The sequence below is a fragment of the Peromyscus eremicus genome, chromosome 17 (assembly GCF_949786415.1).
Source record: "Peromyscus eremicus chromosome 17, PerEre_H2_v1, whole genome shotgun sequence".
NCBI lineage: Eukaryota > Metazoa > Chordata > Mammalia > Rodentia > Cricetidae > Peromyscus > Peromyscus eremicus.
This window is the reverse complement of record NC_081433.1, coordinates 8706480-8729941: the sequence shown is the minus strand read 5'-3', so window position 1 is coordinate 8729941 and position 23462 is coordinate 8706480. Positions and strand designations below refer to the sequence as shown.

Here is a 23462-nt window from a genome sequence, read left to right as displayed (position 1 = left end):
TAATAGTGCCACTCCCTGTGAGATTATGGGGGCCAATTACATTAAAACTATCAAAATAATTCAAATTCAAATGAACTGCTCTTCTAAAAATTAAAGAATCTAGAATATTTAAACAAAGGACTAACCCTCTGAAAACTGTAAGCAAGTGACCAATGAAATGTTTTCTTCTAAGAGTTGCTTTACCCAGCACTCGGGAGGCAGGCAGGCGGATCTCTTGACCGTTCGAGGCCCAGCCTGGTCTACAGCAGCGAGACCAGGAAAGGGCGCAAAGCTACACAGAGAAACCCTGTCTCTTGCCAAAACCAAAACATCTAAGAAGATGGCTTTGGTCATTGTCAGAGTGTTCTGTGTTGCATGGGTCGAATGAAGAAAGGTGACTCTAAGAAGAAACTTTAAGGCCTGTGTGGTAGGCAGGAAGGTCCCAACCTCTAACGAACTGAACCTTCAACAGCTGCACAACGGCATATTTATTGATTGTTACACAAGTTGTTTTTTTGGTGAAGTATTTCCTCCTACCAAGGACCCTAATATGGTGATATTTTATTTGTACTGAAATGTGACTTTATTTGTATGTTAATAAAGTTGCCTGGGGTCTGCCTGGGGGTCAGAGCTAATAGCAAGCCATAGCAGAAGTTGGCCGGTGGTGGCGCACGCCTTTAATCCCAGCAAAGAGCCAGGCGGATCTCTGTGAGTTTGAGGACAGCCTGGTCTACAGATCAAGTTCCTGGATAGGCTCCAAAGCTACACAAAGAAACCCTGTCTCAAAAAACAAGCAAACAACAGAACAGCACTTCTTTCCTAATTCTTGAACACTCCCATCAACCCCGGAACATGGCCATGATTGCCTGTGTGAACTCACCAGAATCTCCCCAGTAAGCCATGTTTTCACAATGCAGTGGCTCCAGCAGCACTAGGCTGTCCCCGTCCATGCAGGTCCTAGACGCCCTGCCCTGGTTAAGAGGGTCTGGCACCACAGCCTCATTCGGCCGTCAGTCTCATGGCACACCGGATGTACTTGAGAGGGTATTTTCAGGAGTGGGTCATGAAGGCTCTGCTCCAGCCAATGGTTTCAACCACTAGCAGATTAAAACTGAATACATTATTGGGAGGTGGTGGCACACTTGGAGGAAGGCACATCACTGGGGATGTACCTTTGAGGGATGTACCTTGGCCCAGGCCCTTCCTCATTCCTTTCTTTCTTTCTCCTGGATGCTGTGAGGTGAGCAGTATTCCTCTGCCACACCCTCCCTCCTTGCCATGGGCCCATAAGCCATTGAAACCTCCCAACCTCGGAGCTAAAACAAGCCTTTCCTAAACTACGTTCCTCAGATATCTGTGACAATTTCAAGTCTGACTATACCGCAATCATTAAACGGAAGCACGTATGAAGATATTAACATGAAAGCCTTTTAATTTGGTTGATACACATTTAACAAAATGTGTTAGAATAATAATTCATGAAGAGAAACAAGGTATTTACAATGACAAAACTGTAAAACAAAATCACAATGTTTCTACAGGAATGCTTTCCGAGACAGGCTTTCACTGTGCTGCCCAGGCTGGGCTCAAGTGACCCTCCACCTCCGCCTCAGGTAACAGGCTAGTGTGCACTGTCTCACTAGCTCCATTCATTCATTTTTAACTGGGAATCTGGAAGACTTTCAGCTCCTCCTGTTACCCTGGTCTTGAGCCCCCGCAGGGAGCATGGGAGGCCCCGGGTAGGAGGTACAAACTCTATCACGGTTTGGCAATTAAGGATCATGTGTTAATGTGAGCTGGCAGGGAAGTGAGGGGAAGACTCCATTGGAAAGAACTACAGATAAGCAAGCATGACCTTAATCACATGGCCCTCTCAGTCTTTGCAGAAAATATCAAAACTGCTTTAAATATCTACTCAAATGTCCTGTCTGCAGAAAACCAGTGACCCCTAACACTCCAGCTCCCTACAACATAAAAGTTAACGAACATCAAGAAAAGTATTAAGGATTCTTAAACTCATTTTACATGAAGAAAAAGAATATAAAACATGATTTAAAAGTACATTTGTGGTTAACAAAATTTTTCTCAGGTTTCCTTTTCATGCTCAATTTTCAAACAGTCTTTTTTTTTTTTTTTTTTTTAAAGGTACTGGGGATTGAGCCCTGGGGCAGTCAGTATGGAAAACATGCTAGGCAAGGGCCCTAGCAGAGCCCTCTACCTAACTGTTATGATCTGAGATCAATTACACACACACACAAAGAGAAAGGGGGCGAAAGGTTTTAGTTAGGTTTAAACTTGCTTGTTTACTAAATGAACCTGCCTATCTTCCCCCACTCCTTATGACTAACATAAGCTTAAGGATAATGAGTTATATCCATCTGGAATACGTAACAGAAATGTATTGACTTATAAAACAGCCAGCCACATCAACGAGATCCTATGGAAAAAGCAATAACCAAGTGCTTGTTCTGTGTAACACTATCCGGACGGACAGGGTGCAGCACACACACACACACACACACACACACACACAGTCCACAGGCTACTCATCAAGTACAAGTTTGGCAAACACTGCAGAGCAAGTATTGTCTGGATCACATCTGTGGCTCTTCCAACGGCGACTCAAGAGCTTCCATCAGCTTCTTGTTTACCTCTTCATTGTGCCGGCTTTGACAGTGAGTTAAATGTTTCTTAAAGCCTCTTGGGAAATTTGATTCAAAATTACAGCGTGGACACTTAAGTAAACTTTGCCCATGGGCTGCTACATGATTTTTAAGGAGCGACTCCAAAAGAAATGCTTTCCCACAAATTGTGCACTTGTATGGGCTATGGACATTGTGCTTATTAACTAAGTGGTGCAAAACAGCACCCTTCTTCATGGCACGACAGCAACAGATTTTGCAGTAATACTTCCCTTTTCCACGCTTCATGTACTTTGCGATCTCCTCCTCAGAAATGAATGCCTCCTTCTCTTCAGTGAACTGAAGCACATTTTTGGACTGCTCTGGACTACTCATCTCCATTTTGTTCTCTTTGCCAAAATCAATAGATTCTACATCCACCTGTTCTTGGTCACTGCTTGACTCCTGGCCCTTGATGTCTATGTTGTCTAAATCTGTTCGGATGTACTCACTGCTACTGAGCTCAGCATCCGAGTTCTCTTGGCTGTCTTTCTTGAGCTTCTTGGAAGCAGGAAGTAAAGCATCCTCTAACAGTTTCTTGGGCGCAGCCAGAAACCCTTCCTGGACCAGACTATCACATTTTGCATCATCTACAGCTTCCAGCTGTAGCTCATCACTAAGCTCAGGGGCCTTCTGAGCATCGGAGAACACAGCAGATTTGGGAAGCTCAGGGAAAAGTACATGCTTCCGGGACTCCGGGAAAAGTGCACGTTTCCGTGGCTCAGGAGAAGCAGGAAGGACTGTTTTGGTGGGCTCGGGAAACAGTGTGGACTTCCTAGGCTCAGCATCAATAGAGAGGACAGGCTTCCATATGTCTGAGGCCACCTTTGGGGGCTCCGATGAGCCTGGAGAAGCATGTTTCCGTGTCTCGGGGAAGACGCTAGGCTTCTGAGACTCTGTAATGAAGGAGGACTTCCAGAGGTCAGGGGAAACGCGAGAACTTTTCTGGGACTCGGAGAAATCAAGTGAAGCAGGAGAACTTTTCCGCTGGTCAGGAGAAAGCTTCCAAAGGTCTGGTGACCCTGAAGGCTTCCTGAGCTCCGGAGATCCTGCTGGACTTCGGATCTCAGGGGAGAGTGGTGGGCCTGGTCTGCGTAGCTCAGGAGACACCGGGGGCACAGCCTTCCAGTGTTCAGGTGACAAAGCTAGAGCTGTCTTCCGGAGCTCAGGGGGACCAGACTTCCATGACTCTGGAGATGTGGGGGGCGTTTTCCAGGAACCAGATGAGACTGAAGACTTCCAAGATGCAGTGGACACAGAAGGAGCTGGCTTCCAAGGCCCAGGCGATACAGACGGTATTGGCTTCCAAGGTCCAGGCGACATAGATGGAGCAGGTTTAGATGATTTCCAAGGTCCTGATGTTGCTGAAGGACTGGATTTCCAAGGCCGAGGAGAACCAGGCGGCCCTGGCTTCCAGGAACCTGGTGATACTGCTGGGGTTGGTCTCCGTGGCTCTGAAGTGAGGGCAGGGAATGGCTTCCAAAGTTCAGGAGACTCTGATGGGGATGGCTTCCTTGGCTCAGGGGAGGCAGTCTGTGTTGGCTTCCGAGACTCTGGAGATGCAGTTAGGGATGGCCCCCAAGGCTCAGGGGATGTGGCCAGAACTGGTGACTCTGGAGACAAGGCGGAAGGGGGAGCCCCTGTGTCTGCAAAGGGAGAGTGCTTCTGGGGTTTGGAGCTAACAAGAGCAGACTTGACAGACCCAGGGGAAGCAGGGGCAGGTTTCTGTACCTCAGAAACCACGCTGGCTGGGTCTAGACATTCAGGGGAAGAAGCAGGAGCAGTTTTTGAGGCCTCAGCAGGAAGGCAAGGGGCCTGTAGCTCAGGAGAAACAACAAGGCCAGAGTCCTGAGGCTCCAGAGCAGGAGGACCAGATTTCTGTGATTCTGGAGACAAACTCGGACCAATTTTCTGTGTTTCTATGGGGAGGGTCGGAGTGGGCCTCACTTCTGCTGAGTCAAGGGCTGTGCTCTGATGTTCAGGAAGGGCAGGGCTTTTCACAGACTCGGTCTCTTTGCTCAACTGGTCCTTTGTCTTGTCACTCCACTTCTCTGAGGCTGCATGTTTGGCTGTGATGTGATAGTACACATTGGAGTACATCTTGCTAGTAAAAAAGCACTTGTAGCAGTGGAAGAGCCTCGCACTCTTCTGATAAAATATCATCTTGCCCAGTCCTCCAGCATCCATCTCATCACAGAACTCAGGATGAATGGAGCCCATGTGGATCTGCACGGTCTCATAATCAGTGCCTCTGAAGCCACAGTGGTCACACTCCAGGCTTACCGACGGTTTGTGCAGTTCCTGAAACACTTCCATCTTCTGTCAATGCAAATGGCTGCACTTTAAAGGCTTCCGCCCTGCTGCAACACAGAGAGAGAAGTTATTGCAGCAGACACTGTATTGAGTAAACTCTCACTGCAGCTTCAAGTCCAGGCGGCAGCCGCTTGGGCACGAAACAGGGAGCACCGAGGGAGACTGATTCTGACCCGAGTCACAGCACTCAGTTTTATTTTCTATAGATCTCACCTAATACTTGAGTGATGATGGCGTTAGGATCATTTTCATTTCTAGGTGAAGAAACTGCATTTTTAGAGAAACCAACTGACTGACTTCCTCTAGCCCAGGTTTAGGACTCTCAGTTTCTCAAGAATGAACTATCTATAGCTTTGCACTTGGATCCTAAAATCTTGAATCTACAAGCTGTGAAGACACAAAGGTGATGATAGGTATCTTAACCTAGGAAGAAACTTTAGATCCTTTCTAGGAAATTATTAAGTCTAGCTATGGAAAGGTTGTTTCACCTGGCTTGACTTTCTATCACTTTTTGTAATATCTTATCCATCCTAAGAATAAAAACAGAGAAGCTGTCAGAAAGGCTTCTGAGTAAGATCCTACAGCACTTGCTCTTCAGAGCGTCCCAGCAACGGTCAGACAGGAAACATTATGGAGGTTACAATTTTTTTTTTGAAGATTTATTTATTATGAATACAGCATGTATGACTGCAGGCCAGAAGAGGGCACCAGATCTCATTACAGATGGTGTGAGCCACCATGTGGTTGCTGGGAATTGAACTCCGGACCTCTGGAAGAACAGACAGTGCTCTTAACCGCTGAGCCATCTCTCCAGCCCCGGAGGTTACAATTTTAAGCTGTTTTCCCCCTGTTGTCGTGTTACTGAGGCAATGTTCCAGACATATACAAGTACACAGTGTTTTACACACATGGCTCATACCAAACCTATTTGTGTCTAACTGCTTTAAGAACACATCTAGGACATTTTTACATAGAGAGTAAGCAGAGAATTCCCTTCTAGTCTTTGTATACAAGAGTGTTTCCAGGGGCTGGAGAGATGGCTCAGAGGTTAAAAGCACTGTCTGTTCTTCCAGAGGTCCGGAGTTCAATTCCCAGCAACCACATGGTGGCTCACAACCATCTATAATGAGATCTGGTGCCCTCTTCTGGCCTACAGGCATATGTGCAGACAAAACACTGTATACATAATAAATAAATAAATTAAAAAAAAAATTTTTTTTTGAAAAAAAAAAAAGAAGTGTTTCTGTAGAGAATATTTCTAGTAGATTACTTGGTTCAAAGTACTTGGTTAATGCCGGGCGGTGGTGGCGCACGCCTTTAATCCCAGCACTCCGGGAGGCAGAGGCAGCCGGATCTCTGTGAGTTCAGTTCGAGGCCAGCCTGGTCTACAGAGCGAGATCCAGGAAAGGCGCAAAGCTACACAGAGAAACCCTGTCTCGAAAAACCAAAAAGTACTTGGTTAAATTAAAAAAATATGCCAAGAGTATAGATGAGAAAGAATTCCCCAACTCCTCATAACTGAGTAAAATTAAAACTCCTTGCTATACATAGGTGGTAACTAGTATCTCACTACTGATATTTTTTTTTTTTTTTTTTTTTTTTTTTTGGTTTTTTGAGACAGGGTTTCTCTGTGTAGCTTTGCACCTGTCCTGGAACTTACTCTGTAGCCCAGGCTGGCCTCGAACTCACAAAAATCCGCCTGCCTCTGCCTCCCGAGTGCTGGGATTAAAGGCGTGTGCCACCACCGTCCGGCTTCACTACTGATACTTAATGTTTTCCTTTCTTCTTTGAGTTTGTTTACTTCCTTTTTTTTTTTTTAATTTTTTTTTAAAGCAGGGTGTTGCTAGGTAGCACTGGCTAGCCACCTGAAAACTCAGGACAATCCTCTTGCCTCAACCTCATGAGTACTGGAATAACAGGAATAAACCACCACACTGGCTTTATTGTGCTTTTCTTTTTTCTTTTTGTTTTTTCGAGACAAGGCTTCTCTGTGTAGACCAGGCTGGCCTTCAACTCACAGAGATCCGCCTGCCTCTGCCCTCCGAGTGCTGGGATTAAAGGTGGGTGCCACTAGGCCTCAAGATCTAGACCTCCCACATGCTAGGATCACAACACAAATCAGCACACTTGGCTTAAGTTATGCTTTCTTACCCCATTATTTTTTTTAATCATTAAGTACGTTTTTTTCTAATTTTGATTGTTTTATTCTTTTTAAACACTTCTGTCTTTTGGCTTGCTGTTTTTCATTTTTAAATTTCATAGATATGCACTATATTTACACTCCCTCCAGTGTTATCGCACCCTGTATCAAATTCACGGCCTTTTCTTTAATTATTACCTCCCCCACACAAATAAATATATAAATACAACTGCTAAGCCCATTTAGTGTATCATGTATGTATATTTTTAGGGCCGGTCACTTCATATTGGATAACCAATTAGGGGGTTGATCCCTGGGGAGAACTGCCTAGAACTCTTCAACTAGGGTAGAGCTGTGTGAGATTTCCCCAATCCACATTTTGGCTGTTTTGGGGGGTGCTACAAGTCGAACACAGGGCCTTGCACATGCTGGTAAATGCTCAACTCTGAGTTCCACCTTTATCTACATTAAATCTGCATCTTTAATCTACCTGGCAGAAGGAGGGAGGGTGAAAGATTTACAACACGCCCCCACGGTCAGGCGTGTTCGCATATGCCTGGCGGACACTTCCGCCTAGCCAGGCCCAGGTCAGGATAGCCATTTCCAGGTCAGGGCATCTCGCGTGACCGAGATGCGTGACGTTTCACTGGCCACATAAGCGCGCAACATGGCCATGTGATCTACGTGCTTGCGTGTAGTAGTGACGCCGATCTGTCCACGCCCAGCCTTTAAAATCAGGCGCCATGCTCCCGGTTCCTTCTTCTCCACACACGTGTTTCCCGCAGGCCTGTTCACTCTCTGTCCCTTTATCTTTAATAAAACTCTTTGTTGGCGGATTCTGTCGTGTTTCGTGGCATTTCCTTGCAGGGTAAGAACACAACGCAGCCAAAAAACTAACAGAGGGATCCCGAGTCAGCTGTTTCCACTCTGACTATACAAGCCCCTTCTTCACTTAATGCGTGATGATCCATCTAGTATTTACTGAATTTTATGTCTATTCTGAACTCCAGTTTTTCAGTATTTTCTTCACTATTATTTCTCACCATACTTCATTATCTACTCGGGCATGTTACACTCGCAACACAGGAGCCAGCAACTGGTAAAACAGATTTGTAACTATTACACACAGTAAGCTCAGTCACACTGTCAAGTGTAGTAGTATATGCCTGCAGTCCCGGCTATTCAGGAAGCTAAGGGCAAGAGATCACTTGAACCTAAGAGTGAGTTCTGAGGCTAGTCTGGGGAACACTCTGAGACCGGGTCTCTAAATCAATTCTATCTTCTCATTAAAGGAGATTCCCCATTTACCAAAGGACCAGTCCCCGCTGAGCACATGTAACAGGCTCTATGACAGAGCTAACGGTGCAACCATGCTCCTTCCATGTCCTTCCTCAATGAGGAGCAGACTGCAGCATTTAAAACTCACAGGATAGCCCTCATTTCAACAACAGTGCACAGAACAATTTCATAACATTTTTAACTTGATAAGTCCTATTTTTAAGATATTATTGGTACTGTTGGTTTGGACTGCCCTGGAACTCTCAATGTAGACCAGGATGGCCTTGACCTCCCAGGAATCTTCCTCCTCCTGGCTTCCAAGTAAGAGCCAGAACTAAAGAAAGGATCCTGTCAGGCTTTGCTGTGCCATTACTGATCTCTGTTACTTGCATTAGTGCTACCTCATTTGCTTTTTGATCAAAAGCTTTAAAAAAGGTGACAATTGAGACAGATACTTTTCTTTAACAAAGCATTAATTCCTGATTGGTTTGGTCAGCTAGCAGTTAACATTGTCTTTTAGAAAATGCTTTTAGGACTAAAAAGACTGTAAACAGAACAAATAATTTAGTACTAGAGAAACATCTCTAAAATGATCCTTAACTTACAAACACAAAGAAAACATGTAGAAAAAAAACGCATTAACTACAGCACCTAATATTCAATAAAACTAGATGACGTCAGAGGAAAAACAAAAGCTGTCTTAATAATTTCATGTGGCTTCAAGTGGCAATAGTCAACAGCCAAGGAGGAGGCAACTTTCCATCTGTGCTCCTCTCCCAGCAACTCTCCTGGCCAAGGGCAAAGACCCACTACCATACCTGCCAGCCCCACAGTCTCCATTATACTCCAATAACTTCCTACTTTTACAAGTTCTTTACAGCATGTGACAGAATTCTCAGATTCTACCGCAGATGTGCACAGTACCCTAGAATTGAGTGTGGAAACTGTACCAAAGACACTCGACAATCGAATGTTATTCGTGTCTCTAGCACACAAATATTACAATGCCAGAGTCAGGAATATGCTTTTCTCATTTTCCTCAAGAACTAGAAGCACTTTAAATTTTTTTCTAATCATAAAAAATTCTCATTATTAAAAGGAAAACAAAAAGAAGGAGGAGGCAGTTAAGGCAGTTAGCTGGGCTTGGTGATGAATTGCTCAAGGCCAGCCTGGTGCACAGAGAGTTTCAGGACAGCCAGGGCTACACAGAGAAACCCTGTCTTGAAAAACCAGACAAAATTGGGGTTTTTTGTTTGTTTGGTTTGGTTTTTAAGACAGGATCAAACTCACAGCCATCCTTGTGCCTCAGCCTTCTGAGTGCTAGGCTTACAAGCCTGCTGAAAAGGTGAGAAACGAGAAACGTAAAAGACAAATCGCATATGCAAATAAATTCTAGCAGAATAGTATCTTTAAATCCTCAACAAATGCTTTCAGAGCTAAAAAGAAAGCACAATGGCAGCTTTTCCAGCTAGAAAGTTACATGCTTTTTGACTACGTCACAGAAAACAGCCTATACTATAGTAAGATAAACAGAGAAGTTGAACCTGAAAAAAAAGGTAATCTCAATTTTATTATAACAGACTCCTGTGCCTGTCTTTCATAGTGAGGACTCCTCCAACAATATTGGATCAAATCCAGCACAACTGGACACTTGTTTTACAGAAACAGATCCCGAGCCTGTGGAAGACACCGACTGTGATACTATATCGGATCAAATCCAGCACAACTGGACACTGGTTTTACAGAAACAGATCCCAAGCCTGTGGAAGACACCAACTGTGATACTATCAGCTAATTTCATACGGCAATCTTGAACTATTAACACCTGCAGAATTAGGCTCTTCTTACCTTCCCCCTCTGACTTCAGCTTATGTCATTTCAGGAAATATTAACCCACATTTGTGACAAGCATTCAGACTGCTGGTGTGATGGGGAAAAAAGACGACCACAGAGATTCTGTTCACCTCAGCCATCAATGGCATCCAGCTTCGAGCACGACATCAAGAGGACCAAGAACAGAAAGGAAGAGCTCTTGGCAGTGACTGTTCTGGGCCCTTCTCCCACTGTGGAAAGGAAAGCACTATCTGGCCACACAGACAACCACTGCCAGCGCACACCCGGCGAGCTACAGCACATCCCCAGCCCTTCCCCATCACCACCTCCATTCTGCAACCCACCCCCTTCTTCTCACCCACCTGCCACCCCCTCTAAGTCACCTCCCAGACTCAAAACCCAGTCAATGTACACTGCTTGCTCCCAATTCCTTCAGTCTCCTAGACATGTTCGGTATCAATCTGAACATGGCATGCGTCGTTCCTTCATCTAATTCCTCTCTATTCTCAAGTGCTGGTCACATGGAACCCCGACTCTTCAGACTGTCACCGGAAAGCACAGGCACATTCCCCACCTCCTCCCAATGGCCCTTCGATCCCAGTCAGATGCAGATTTCCCACATACCAGTCACACCTGTCATCTCAGCTTGACTCCACGCCAGGCCACACACAGCTCTTGGAGAGGCAGGACAAGCCATCCATTTGTTCACTTCCCTAACCCTTTCATTTCCCTGGCAGCTTGTGCTCAGAAAGTATTTCATCAGTCATAACGCTGTCCTGTGGAGATTGGGAACTCCCCAATCTTAAAACTCAGACTTTAAATCTAGGGAAGACCTGTGTTTCGAGAACCAAGAGCTTGAAGGAGGATCAGAAGTTCAAGGTCCCCCTCAGCTACATATTGTGTTCCAGGCCTGAGATACACAGAACCTGTCTCCAAAACAAAAAAACAAACAAACAAACAAAAAAAAGCAGCAACAACTCCAATACACAGCTGAGGAAACTTAGCACTAACATTAAATGCCCTATTCAGGGCTGGAGAGATGGCTAAGAGGTTAAGAGCACTGACTGTTCTTCCAGAGGTCCTGAGTTCAATTCCCAGCAACCACATGGTGGCTCACAACCATCTGTAATGAGATCTGGTGCCCTCTTCTGGCTTGCAGGAATACATGCAAACAGAACACTGTAAACATAATAAATAAATCTTTAAAAAGAACACTGTAAACATAATAAATAAATCTTTAAAAAAAAAAATGCCCTATTCAACACCAGGCAAATAACCAGAACCTGACAAAACAAGGTATCCCAGGATACCAGATCAGTCTAGTACGGAAAAGTCAGCGCAGTCAAGCTTTGCAATTCAGGTTATCACCTGCACAAACCCAGGGCACTCCTGCAGTCCCCAGCTCTCGATAAGCACACACTCCTCCCTCGCCACAAAGACAGGGTTTTTCTGTGTAGCCCTGGCTGTCCTGGAACTCACTCTGTAGAGCAGGCTGACCGCTGCCTCCTGAAATTAAAGGCGTGCACCACCACCTCACAGCGGGCAAGAATATTTTTAAAAGTCTCTAATAGAGGCCAGGGTGTGGCTTAATGCAACAAATAGGAAGGGCACTTTCCTAGCATGTGTAAGGCCACAGGCTTGAGTCAATCATCAGCAATGCAAAGAGGAAAGGGGGAGGGGACCCTAGCAAATATGCAAACCTGTTGACAAGCAGTATTAAAATAACCACTTATCCACAGACATGTCACTAAGGAAAACTTATGGATAATATAGAAAAGTTTTACTTCTTAAAAAATTTATGTATTTGAATATTTTGCTCACATTTATGTCTGCGCACATGTGTGCCTGGTACCCACGGAGGTCAGAAGAGCCCATGGGACCCCCTATAACTACAGACAGTTGTGAGCTACCATGTGGGTGATGAGAATCGAACCCTGGTTCTCTGCAAGAACAAGTTTTCCTAATCACTGAGTGTAACACGAATCGCTAGATGGTCTTATTAATAAAAAACTTGGAGCCAGGTATTGGGGTAAATTCTGAAAGATCAGAGAAACAGAACACGCAACATCCAACCTCACCTTGCCAACTTCTTAGCTGATCTTGTTTCCTCAAACTGGAAGTCTCTGAGTCCTCATCCGAACGGATCTCAGCTGAACTGTTGCTCAATAGCCTAAAAGCTTAAAAAGTTTCTAGTTCTGGTCCTCAGGCCTTATATATCTTTCTGCTTCCTGCCATCACTTCCTTAGATTAAAGGCATGTGTCTTTCCCAAGCAAGACATGAGATCTCAAGTCCTGGGATTAAAGGTCTGTGCCACCATGCCTGGCTGTTTCCAGTGTGGCCTTGAACTCACAGATCTGGATGGATCTCTGCCTCCAAGAATGCTAGGATTAAAGGCGTGTGCAACCACTGCCTAACATTTATGTTTAATATAGTGGCTTTTCTGTTCTGACCCCCAGGTAAGTTTATTGGGGTGCACAATATATCAACCACAACTGAGCCAACTCTCCAGCCCTAGAAAATAGTTTTATAAAATGCTTTATCATAAATTGCAACTCAGTGTTTTATCAAGTAGTACCACAATGAGAAATTAGCAATCAATACAGGACCAAAATGGCATAGAGGACATGGGCCCAACCTCTTCATTTTACAAAGGAGGAAAACGTTGAAAGTAACTCCATCTTTTTAAATTTTGTTAACATTCTTACAGGCTTTTTAGCTGAAAAAATAAATTGTTTTCGTATAATATATTCCAATCACAATTTGCTTTCCCCCAACTCCTCTCAGACCCTCCCCACCAACCCAACTCCATATACTTTGAGGAAAAGTAACTCTTAAAGGCCTGATTCCTGAAACCCTTGCTAACAATGCATCCAGGCTTCAGTCTAGATTCAGCACTCCTAAGACTAACTGTAAAAATAACTCACTACAGTATGAGCTCTAACCACGGGTGCTGTTGGTCAGCTGACCACACAGTATTCTTCAATGCAGTGGTACTGTAAGGTATCTATTACACCTCTACTCCCACACACTTTCTTCCTAAGACCTAATACTTTTTTTTTTTTTTTTTTTTTTTTTTTTTTTTTTTTTTTTTTAAAAGACAAGATCTCTCTACATAGCTCTGTCTGTCCTGGAATTCACTATGTAGACCAGGATGGCCTCGAACTCAAGAGATCCACCTGAACCTGCTTCCGAGTGCTGGCATTATAGGTGTGCGCCACGCCGCCCAGCCTTATTGATAGTCTTTTTAAAATATATTTTGATATTAAAACTTCAACACAGAGCCTGGTGTGGTGGCACATGCCTTTAATCCCAGCACTCGAGAGGCAGGCAAATCTCTGTGAGTTTGAGGCCAGCCTGGCCTATAGAGTGAGTTCCAGGACAGGCTCCAAAGCTACACAGAGAAACCCTGTCTCAAAGTCCCGCCTCGCCCCCCCCCCCAAAAAAATCAACACAAAACACATGTAAGCTAACTGGCTATGTAAGCTATACTGGCTGTCAACTTGACATACTGGGAAAAGGAGCCTCAACTTAAGAACTGCTTCCGACTGGTTGTGGATGTCTGTGGGTCATTTTCTTAATTTCTAATTGATATAGGAGGTACTATCCCTAGACATGTAGGCCTTTGCTGTATAAGAAAAACGAGCTGAGCTGCGGTGGCGCACGTCTTTAATCCCAGCACTCGGGAGGCAGAGCAAGGCAGAGTTCGAGGCCAGCCTGGTCTACAGAGTGAGATCCAGGACAGGCTCTAAAATTACACAGGGAAACTGTCTCGAAAAACAAAACAACAACAACAAAAAAAAGGGAGCCGAATTGTGAGGCTGGGAGCAAGCCAGAAGGCAGCTCTACTCCATGTTTTCTGTTGCGTTCCTGCCCACAATTCCCTCCACAATGAACTATAATCTGTAAGATGAAATGAACCATTTCCTCCCCCAAATTACTTTTGATCACAGCAACAGAAAGCAAACCAGGACATTGGTTCTACTAGTCTACATACACACTACATACCATTGTTCTTTATGAGAAGCTTTTGTTTTGTTTTTTTTGAGACAGGGTTTCTCTGTGTAGCTTTGGAGCCTGTCCTGGATCTCACTCTGTAGACCAAGCTGGCCTTGAACTTAGAAATCCGCCTGCCTCTGCCTCCCGAGTGCTGGGATCAAAAGCGTGGGCCACCACCGCCCGGCTCTATTTTATTTTTTTAAGGTTACAAACTTGACTGGCTTTGTGTTTAAAGAAAAACTGAACAGAAACCACGAAGAACTCCCACGTTTCTACATACTTTCCGATTCTATTAACAATTTGCGTTAATTATGGGGTAATTTGTAACGACTGATACTTTTTGTTCCCTAGAGCCGGGATGGAACCCAAGGCCACGCTCTTGCTAAGCAAGCGCTCACCGCCGAGCTGCAAGCCCAGCCTAACTTAGGACGTCTACAGTTTACAGGAGAGGCCGCTATTGATGCTGCAGAGGTGCGTATCACCTGTGCACCATTAGGATCCTCAGAGAAATTAACTTCACCGCTGAGTTCCTCATGTTCCAGACAAGCACGATCTGTTCACCTGGGGGTAGAGCTGTTGGGCACCGAGCGCCCTTCAGTTTAAATGTGAGGGCACGCTAGAGTGGTACCAGCTGACACACTCCACGGCCAAGTGCCAAAGCGTTGACCCTTACTTGGAAACTCCGAGCTCGATTGCTACCATCCGAAAGGCTCCCCTGGACAAGGCTAACCCTATTCGTGGTCCACGTCGGGGGTGTGGCTTCTGCTGTGGGTCACCGAGCCTGGGGGACTTCGGAGAGTAGTAGCCCTACAGCAAATTCGAGAGCGACACAGACCCGTTCCAGACCGCGAGCGACCAGAGAAGGGGAAAAAACAAACCGGCCACCGAGGCGGAGAGCAGGAAGAGCCCACCGTATGCCCGGCCTCCAGGCCGCGCAGAGCGCACCAAGGCGCCCGCTCTCACCAAGGCGCCCGCCCGCCCGCCGCACCCTGCAGCCCGTACCGAGGCGTCCGCCAGCTCCTCACCCTCCGGCAAGGTGTCCTAGAGTGAAGAGGAGGAAACGCCCACAGGAAACGCCTGCCCGGCCACACGGCCTCGGCAATGGCGGCCGGACTCAAGACCAGCCGGGAAGTCTCGCACGCCCGCACCGGAAGTGCCTTCGCGTGCCTCCGGGTCTCCCCCTCCCCCGGCCCCGAAGGTTCCCTGGCTGGGCTGGGCTGGGGGACGCAGGCGGTGCAACCCCAGGCATGGGCTGGCTACTGTCTCCACGTCTTCTTTCCTTTCCCTTTTCTCTTTTCTCTTTTGTTTTGTTCCTTCTGATGAAGGACGCATTCGTTGGCATACTGTCCATCATAGAAATACAAGACAAACACAATGCTTTTAGAAGACAGTGAACAGGTTTCCTAGCTCCAAACTCAAAACTCCAGAAATCACCTTCAATGCGACTGCAATGCATTCGCCTTTCTTCTTAATGTTTGTCTGAAAGATTGTGAAGTGACCTGGCTTACATTACTTAATACACCTATGTAATTTCTTAAGTTTTTGCTATTTTTTATTTTGGTTTCTTATGTTCTGGTTTTGGATGTTGATAGAAATGAACCCAGGGCTTCCTCATTTAAGCAGCCCATGCTGTCAGATACAAAAACAAAAACAAAAAAAACAAAACAAAAAAAATCATGATTTTTGGTTGGTTAGTTTACTTTTTTAATGACAGGGTCTCTCGTTAAGTAGCCTGAGATTCACCTGTCTCTGCCTGCCAGGTGCTGGGGTCAAAAGCACTTGACACTTTTGAGAATCCACTACTGTCCTCACTGAGTCATCCAAGGGTCAGCTCACTTCTTGTTGTTCCTCTTCACCACCACCTTCTGGTGTGGCTCTCTCCACATTTGGAATCAACTCTTGTCAATCACTGGGGTTGGGAGATCCTTGAGAAGCTAGAGGTAGAGTCAGAAAGCCTATGGGGTAGAGAAGAAGCAGGGCTACCTGGCAACTCAGGGAAGTGAGATTCTGGAGAACCTAGGAAGCCTATGGGGTGGGGCAGAGCAGGGTCTAACAGAAGCAGAGAATCGAGATTTGGGGGACCTATGAGGTGAAAAGGAGCAGGGCTTTGTAGCAGGAATCTTAAAAGTTCTCCCAAGTTCCATTGCTGATCCTGTTTCCTCAGAATAGAAGCCTCTGAGTCCTCATATCTGAATGGCTCTCAGCTGAACTGCTGCTCCAAAGCCTGAAAGCTTAACCAGCCAAATGCTTAACCAGGCCAAATGCTGCTAGTTTCTGGTCCTCACACCTTATATATCTTTCTGCCTCACTCCCTGGGATTAAAGGCTCCTTTTTCTGGGATTAAAGACGTGAGTCACCATGCTTGGCTGTATCCTTGAACACATGGATTTCTACCTCTGGAATGCTAGGATTAAAGGCGTGTGCCACCACTACCTATCCTTTATGTTTAATATTGTGGCTGTTCTGTCTCTGACCCCAGATAAGTTTATTAGGGAGCACAATATTTTGGGGAACACAATACCACCTCATTGCCTACCTAGTTGTACTGGATATGGTTCCTTGTTAGAATATAAAAATGCAGCTGGTTTTATTTGTGACCCTATATCCTGCTACTTTGCTAATTTATTTTATTAGCTCCTGAGAGTGTTGTGTGTGCATGTCTGGAATCTTCAAGGACATATAAAATGGTATAACCTGAAAGCAGAGGCTTTTTAAATTTCAATTTAAGGTTCCTTGATGTCCTGTCTTGTTTCTTGGTTGCTGCGATAAAACACTAACCAAACAAGTTGGGGAAGGAAGGGTTTGTAAGATACTGAGGAAAGTCAAGGGAGGAACTTAAGGCAGGAACCTGGAGTCAAGAACCTTGGGTATGCAGAGACCATGGGGGAAATTCCTAGCTTGTTTCCCCTGGATTGCTTGGCTACCTTTCTTACAACTCAGGCCACATGTCCAGGTATGAAACAGCCCGCAGTGGGAGCGGCTCTCCCCACAGCAGTTAGCCCTCAATAAAATGCTTCACAAGCATGTCCATAAAACATCATAGAAAATTCCACAATTGACGCTCTCTCTTTTAAGGTATGTCAAGTTGAAAGCCAAGATTAACCATCACACTTGCCTAAATTCAAGCTAGAATCTTTTGTTAAATAGAAATTGTAAAAACAAGACTCTGCACTGTCACTTACATTAGAAGCTTTCAGTTTTTCACCACTGAGTGTGATGGACTTTTCACAAGTGGATTTTTGGACTGAAATAGTTTGATTCTATTCCTAGTTTTTTTTTTTTTTTTTTTTGGTTTGTTTGTTTTTTGTCATTTCTAATGTATTCATCATGAAAATTGAATTTTAGTAAATTGTCTTTCTAGATCAATTAAAACAATTAAGTGACTTTTTGCTCATTCTAACAATATGGCACATTGTAGTGATTTTTTTTGTTTTCTTTTTCTTTTTGTTTTTCAAGAGAGGGTTTCTCTGTGTAGCTTTGGAGCCTTTCCTGGAACTCACTCTGTAGTCCAGACTGGCCTCGAACTCACAGAGATCCACCTGCCTCTGCCTCCTGGGTGCTGGGATTAAAGGCGTGGGGGGGGGGGGCCGGCGCGGGCGGCATTGTAGTGATTGATTTGTATATATTGAACCATCTTTGCTTTCCAGACAAAAGTCCCACTTAGTTGTGGTACAGTCATCTAATGTGCTGCTGAATTAGATATGCTAGTATTTCGTTGAGGAATTCGACATCAATATTCCTCTCCTAATAATATTAGGCATTGATCTGTAGTTTGTTTTTGTTTTTTTAAATAATGTGATTGTCTCAATTTTGTATCAGAATAACCTCATAGAATTAGGTAGGATATGTTTTCTCCTCTCCAGATTGTTTGTGTGTTTAAATTATAAACAACACAATTTTCTTCAATTTTGCTATGTTTGTTAGAATCACCAATAAAATATGTATGACCACAGTTGTTGTGTTTGGTGGCTTTTTAAATACTGATTTCAACCTGCTTATTATGTATAGGTCTATTCCGATGTTATTTCTTTGTGATATAGTCTTGGCAGGTTCTGTGTCCCTTTCAATGTTCTCCTGTTTGTTGGCATAGAGTTGTTCAGAGGACTTTTTAAAATTCATTTAGTCTTTGGAAATGGGTAAAATGGTGATAATTTCAAATAATGTCTTTTGCTCTATTGGGTTTTGTTTTTCTAGTTCATTTTTCTCAACTTTATTCTTTATGGCTTCTAGCTTGTAGTTTGTTTCCTTTTCTTCTTCTTTTTTTTTTTTTTTTAAAGATTTATTTATTATGTATATAGTGTTCTGCCTGCATGTGTCCCTACAGGCCAGAAGAGGGCACCAGATCTCATTATAGGTGGTTGTGATCCACAATATGGTTGCTGGGAATTGAACTCAGGATCTCTGGAGGAGCAGCCAGTGCTCTTAACCATTAAGCCATCTCTCCAGCTCCTCCTCTTCTTCTTTTTTTTTTGAGACAGGTTGCTGTGTGTAACAGCCTTGGCTGTCCTGGAACTTAGCCTGTAGACCAGGCTGTCCTGGAAACTCACAGAGATCCACTGTTCTTTTTTTTTTTTTTCCAAATACCTAAAGTTGTAAAGTTAAATTGTAGATTCAGACTTCCGTTTCATGTGTTTATGGCTACGTATTTCTCCTTTGACACGGCTTTTGCAGCAGCCCTTAAATTTTGGGTTGTGTTTTCTTTTCCTTCATTTCTAAGCATTTCCTAATTTAATCTCTTGTACTGTTTAATTTCCACGTGTGTAAATTTTTTAGTTTTATTTCAAATCGCTTCTATCTTATCCTAGTGTGGTCTGAGATGATGTATATTTTCTTTTAAAATCTACTGGTACTTGGTTTGTCATCTAACGTTTTATCCTGGAAAAAGTCTCATATGCATTTTAAAATAATGTTTGCTCCTTTGGCTGGTCCATGTTTTTTAGATCTCTTTATTCACTGTGTTCATGTCCCCTCTTTTTGTATGTATGTCTGCTATTTTTACCCATTCTTAGGTAAAAAGGTATTGATAGTCCAATTATTAACACAGAATTCTCCCTTGGGTTCTACCATTACTTTGCTTCATATACTGGGTGTGTAATTGTTTATAATTGTTACATACTATTAGTGTTGTTAATTTTACTGTCTTTCTTAGTTACTTATGACCTTCCTCTGAGGAACCTGCCTTACTCCGTTTTTAGACAGGAGTCATTATGCTGTATTTTTAAAAATAAGTTTCTATTTACTGAGAGTTGAGTTGCTCTGTTTCCTGGAATTTGACCTTCCCCAACCCATGACCTTGGTTTGTTTCTGAGAATACTCTCACCCTCCTTGACCCTCTCTGACCCCTCCCTAATCACATGGTGATCACATAATTTTTTTTATAGATTTTTTTTTTTATTTCCTTATGCTCCATTGTCTCCCTTCTATAAAACTACTGTTGATTTTACTCTTTAAAGGGGCCCAAGAGATGAATTTGGGGCTACTCTCTTTAACCTGATTTAGGAGGCAACTGCTGGCCAGCTCTTGGGTACACCTCAATAAAAAAAATCAAGTTTATTTCAAAATGTGGAGTGGTTTTATTATTGTCATTGGGATTAACACCTCTTTTGGTTAATATTTTAGTCATTTCCAACCTATTTGTCTTTGGGTCTATAGTTAATCTGTATTTTTAAATTTCACTTTGTTTTCAATTTTTGAGGCACTTAAAAATCTAACCCTTGCCGTGCGGTGGTGGCGCACGCCTTTAATCCCAGCACTTGGGAGGCAGAGCCAGGCGGATCTCTGTGAGTTCGAGGCCAGCCTGGGCTACCAAGTGAGTCCCAGGAAAGGCGCAAAGCTACACAGAGAAACTCTGTCTCAAAAAAAACAAAAAAAACAAAAACAAACAAAAAAAAAATCTAACCCTTGTTTGCTGTAAGTCCTGCTTTGATGGGGGTTCAGGTCCCAAAGTGGATATATGGAATTGGTGGTGGAGTGGGGGTAGGTGGGTGGGCACGATCTGAGGGTGATCCAAAATCTGGATGGCTTCCAAAAGCATTTAAAAAAAAAAAAGGCATACACCTTTTATACTCTAGAGTTAGTTGCGCATTAACTAATTTAATAGGATTAAATGGGAAGAAGGGAGCATGTGAGCTTGGGTGTGGCTTCAGTTCAGGAGGTTGGGGAATCTAGCATTGACCTTGACAATAGGCACCAGTCATATGTTAATGGAGGGCCTTAAGAATGAGTGCTTCCATACTTCATGCTATGTACCTCTTATCTCTTCATCTGGCTCTCTTAGGATAAACTGGTAAATAGAATGTATCCCTGAGTGCCCCTTTTATGGCCTGTGATGGTTTGAATGAGAGATGGGAGAGAATGGCCCCCACTGGCTCATATATTTGAATGCTTAGTCACTGAAGAATGGAACTGTTTGAGAAGGATTAGGAGGTGTGGCCTTGTTTGAGTAGGTGTTCACTGGGGGTGAGCTTTGAGGTTTTAAAAGCCCACACCAGGTCCAGTCTCTCTCTGCCTGCTGTATTCAGATTAGGATACAAAGCTCTCAGCTACTGCTCTAGCATCATGCCTGTCTTCTTTCTGCCATGATGATCATAGACTCATCCTCTAAAACTGTAAGCAAGCCTTCAATTAAATGCTTTCTTAAAAAAAAAAAATGAGTGCTTCGGCAAGCAGGAACTTTCCTCAAGTCCCACTGACAGCATCTGAGTCCTGAGGCAGGTCAGAGGATAACAAGTTCCCAGAAGGCACCTCAGCTGCTGCCGAGTACAGAACCCCACTGTGAGGATTACACTGCAGTGGACAGAGTGGTTTTGCTTGAGCCGAGGTTCTGCGGTATATTAAAACAATGAAGAGCTCAAGAAATGGCTCAGTAGTTAAGAACATCGGCCGCTCTTCCAGAGAACCTGGGTTTGATTCCCAGCACCTACATTGTTGGGAGCCAGGCCAATTCAAGGCTTTCTCAGAGGCCCTGATGAAAGGACAAACAGAACCTATTCTGAGTCCTTGTCCAGTGGCAAATTTGGTAAGGTCTGGTCTGGGGTTGGAGGCAGGACCTCAAAGGAGATAAAAGTTTCAGTTCTTGGGAATCCAGCTTCACCCCTTGGGCTGTGGTCTTAAGGCAGCTGAGTCTGAGACATCCTGTGTTCTTTGCCAATACTGATTTAGCTTTCTGTTGACCGGGGCCCATTCCCTCCTACTAATAGTATATAAGATGCTGCACTTCTTTTTTTTTTTTTTTTTTTTTTTTTTTTGGTTTTTCGAGACAGGGTTTCTCTGTGTAGCTTTGCGCCTTTCCTGGGACTCACTTGGTAGCCCAGGCTGGCCTCGAACTCACAGAGATCCGCCTGGCTCTGCCTCCCGAGTGCTGGGATTAAAGGCGTGCGCCACCACCGCCCGGCAAGATGCTGCACTTCTTAATAACTTTGCTTGCCATAAGAAGTAGCTTGTGCTGGACCTCCGGAGTCCAAACTTTCCTGTCTTCTCATCCCCTGGTCCTTCTCAGGAACCTGTCACTGAAAAATGACCTGCTGGTCCAGGTCACATCATAGCTCACAACCACCTGAAAACTCCAGTTTCAGAGGATCTGATATCTCTTCTGGCCTCCTTGGGCATCAGGCATGCAGAGACATGCATGCAGGTAAAATACCCATACAGATAAAACAAACAACAACAAGCTCCTATGCCCTACTGGGGACCCAGGCTCTATCCATTCTGACATCTCCATTCAAGAGATGTCACACTTCCTTGATCACACTTAGGAATGCTCCCTAGAATGACAGAGGTCCTACACCCTGCCCTGGGGGCAGAGACAGCCACCAGGCCAAATTAGCACTAAGGCAGTTTATATTCAACACCCTAATTGATCTGGACTCCCTATCCAGTCCCATCACTACAGAAGGTAAGTGATTATTAGGAAGACGGGGCTCGGTGTCCTGAAGGCCCGCCCATCCACTTTCAGGAGTCTTCTCTCCTTCCAGCAGGAGGGCTGTCAGGCTTGCACGGCAGGGGCCTTTACCTGACAGGACGTCTCACAGGTCTCTGGTGCCTGTTTTAGCTAATAAGTTTTTTGTTTGTTTGTTTTTTTCCTACACCACAGTCCCACTGATTTTGTCAGAGAGATATTGATGGATAATCTAATGTGGAATCATTGTGATTTTTTGGATTATTCCTCTAAGGATCTGATGAAAGGTAAGAGGAAGCACTTTATAGAAAAGTGTATGGCACGTTTTTGTGTATATGCATGGGATAGACATTAACCATGGATACCATTTTTCAGGCACCATCTACCTTGTTTTATGAGACGGGATCTCTCACCGGGACCTGGCACTTGCCAAGTAGGCAAGGCTAGCTCAAGCCCCAGGGTTCTTCCTGACCCTACCTCCCCAGTATTGAGATTCAAGTGTGTACAACCATGCCAGCTGTTTTTTTAAAACATAGGTCCTAGGGGTTTGTGGTGATATTTTATTTGTGCTCTAACAAATAAAGCTTTCCTTAAAGATCAGAGGGAGGAGCTAAGCCACTAGTTAGCGATAGAGGCCAGGCAGTGGTGGCTCACAACTTTAATTCCAGCACTTGGGAGACAGAGGAAGATGGATCTCTGTGAGTTCAAGGCCACCCTGGGCTACACAAGGTTGATCCAGTCTAAAAGAGAAACATAGCCAGGCAGTGATGACACACACCTTTAATCCCAGTACTTGGGATCTTATGGCTCTAATCCCAGCCCTTGGGAGGTAGAGACAGGAAGTGATATGGCTGGGCAGAGAGAGGAATATAAGGAGGGAGGAGACAGGAGCTCAGATCCCTTTCAGGCAGAGGATTTCATAGAGGTAAGAACTAGTGGCTGCTGCTCTGCTTCTCTGATCTTTCAGCTTTCACCCTGATATCTGACTCTGGGTTTTTATTAATAAGACCAATTAGGCCGGGCAGTGGTGGCGCACGCCTTTAATCCCAGCACTCGGGAGGCAGAGCCAGGCGGATCTCTGTGAGTTCGAGGCCAGCTTGGGCTACCAAGTGAGTCCCAGGAAAGGCGCAAAGCTACACAGAGAAACCCTGTCTCGAAAAACCAAAAAAAAAAAAAAAAAAAAAAAAAAAAAAAAAAATAAGACCAATTAGGATTCGTGCTACAGGGGTTGAACTCAAGTCCTTGTGCTTACGTGGCATGAACTTTACCAGCTAAGCTATCTCCCCACTCCTTACAACACTGTGAATACTAACCTGAGGAATACTGGATAGTCATTAGAGCATC

The 23462-nt window shown here is 44.4% G+C and overlaps 1 protein-coding gene across 3 annotated transcripts; it reads right to left on the bottom strand.

Annotated features, from left to right (window-relative positions):
- Positions 1 to 2504: 2504 nt before the first annotated feature.
- Positions 2505 to 15347, bottom strand: Champ1 (chromosome alignment maintaining phosphoprotein 1). Of its 3 annotated transcripts, none has more exons than XM_059244268.1 (2): positions 15247 to 15347; positions 2505 to 5020 (listed from the first exon to the last, which is right to left on the bottom strand). In XM_059244268.1, the coding sequence occupies exon 2, from the start codon at positions 4974 to 4976 to the stop codon at positions 2574 to 2576; it is 2403 nt and encodes an 800-aa protein (XP_059100251.1). In that variant the 5' UTR covers positions 4977 to 5020; positions 15247 to 15347; the 3' UTR covers positions 2505 to 2573. The 3 variants fall into 3 exon arrangements, with proteins under 3 accessions (XP_059100251.1, XP_059100249.1, XP_059100250.1); XM_059244266.1 differs by having other exon boundaries at positions 15224 to 15341; XM_059244267.1 differs by having other exon boundaries at positions 2505 to 5017; positions 15224 to 15341.
- Between the last annotated feature and the right edge of the window lie 8115 nt (positions 15348 to 23462).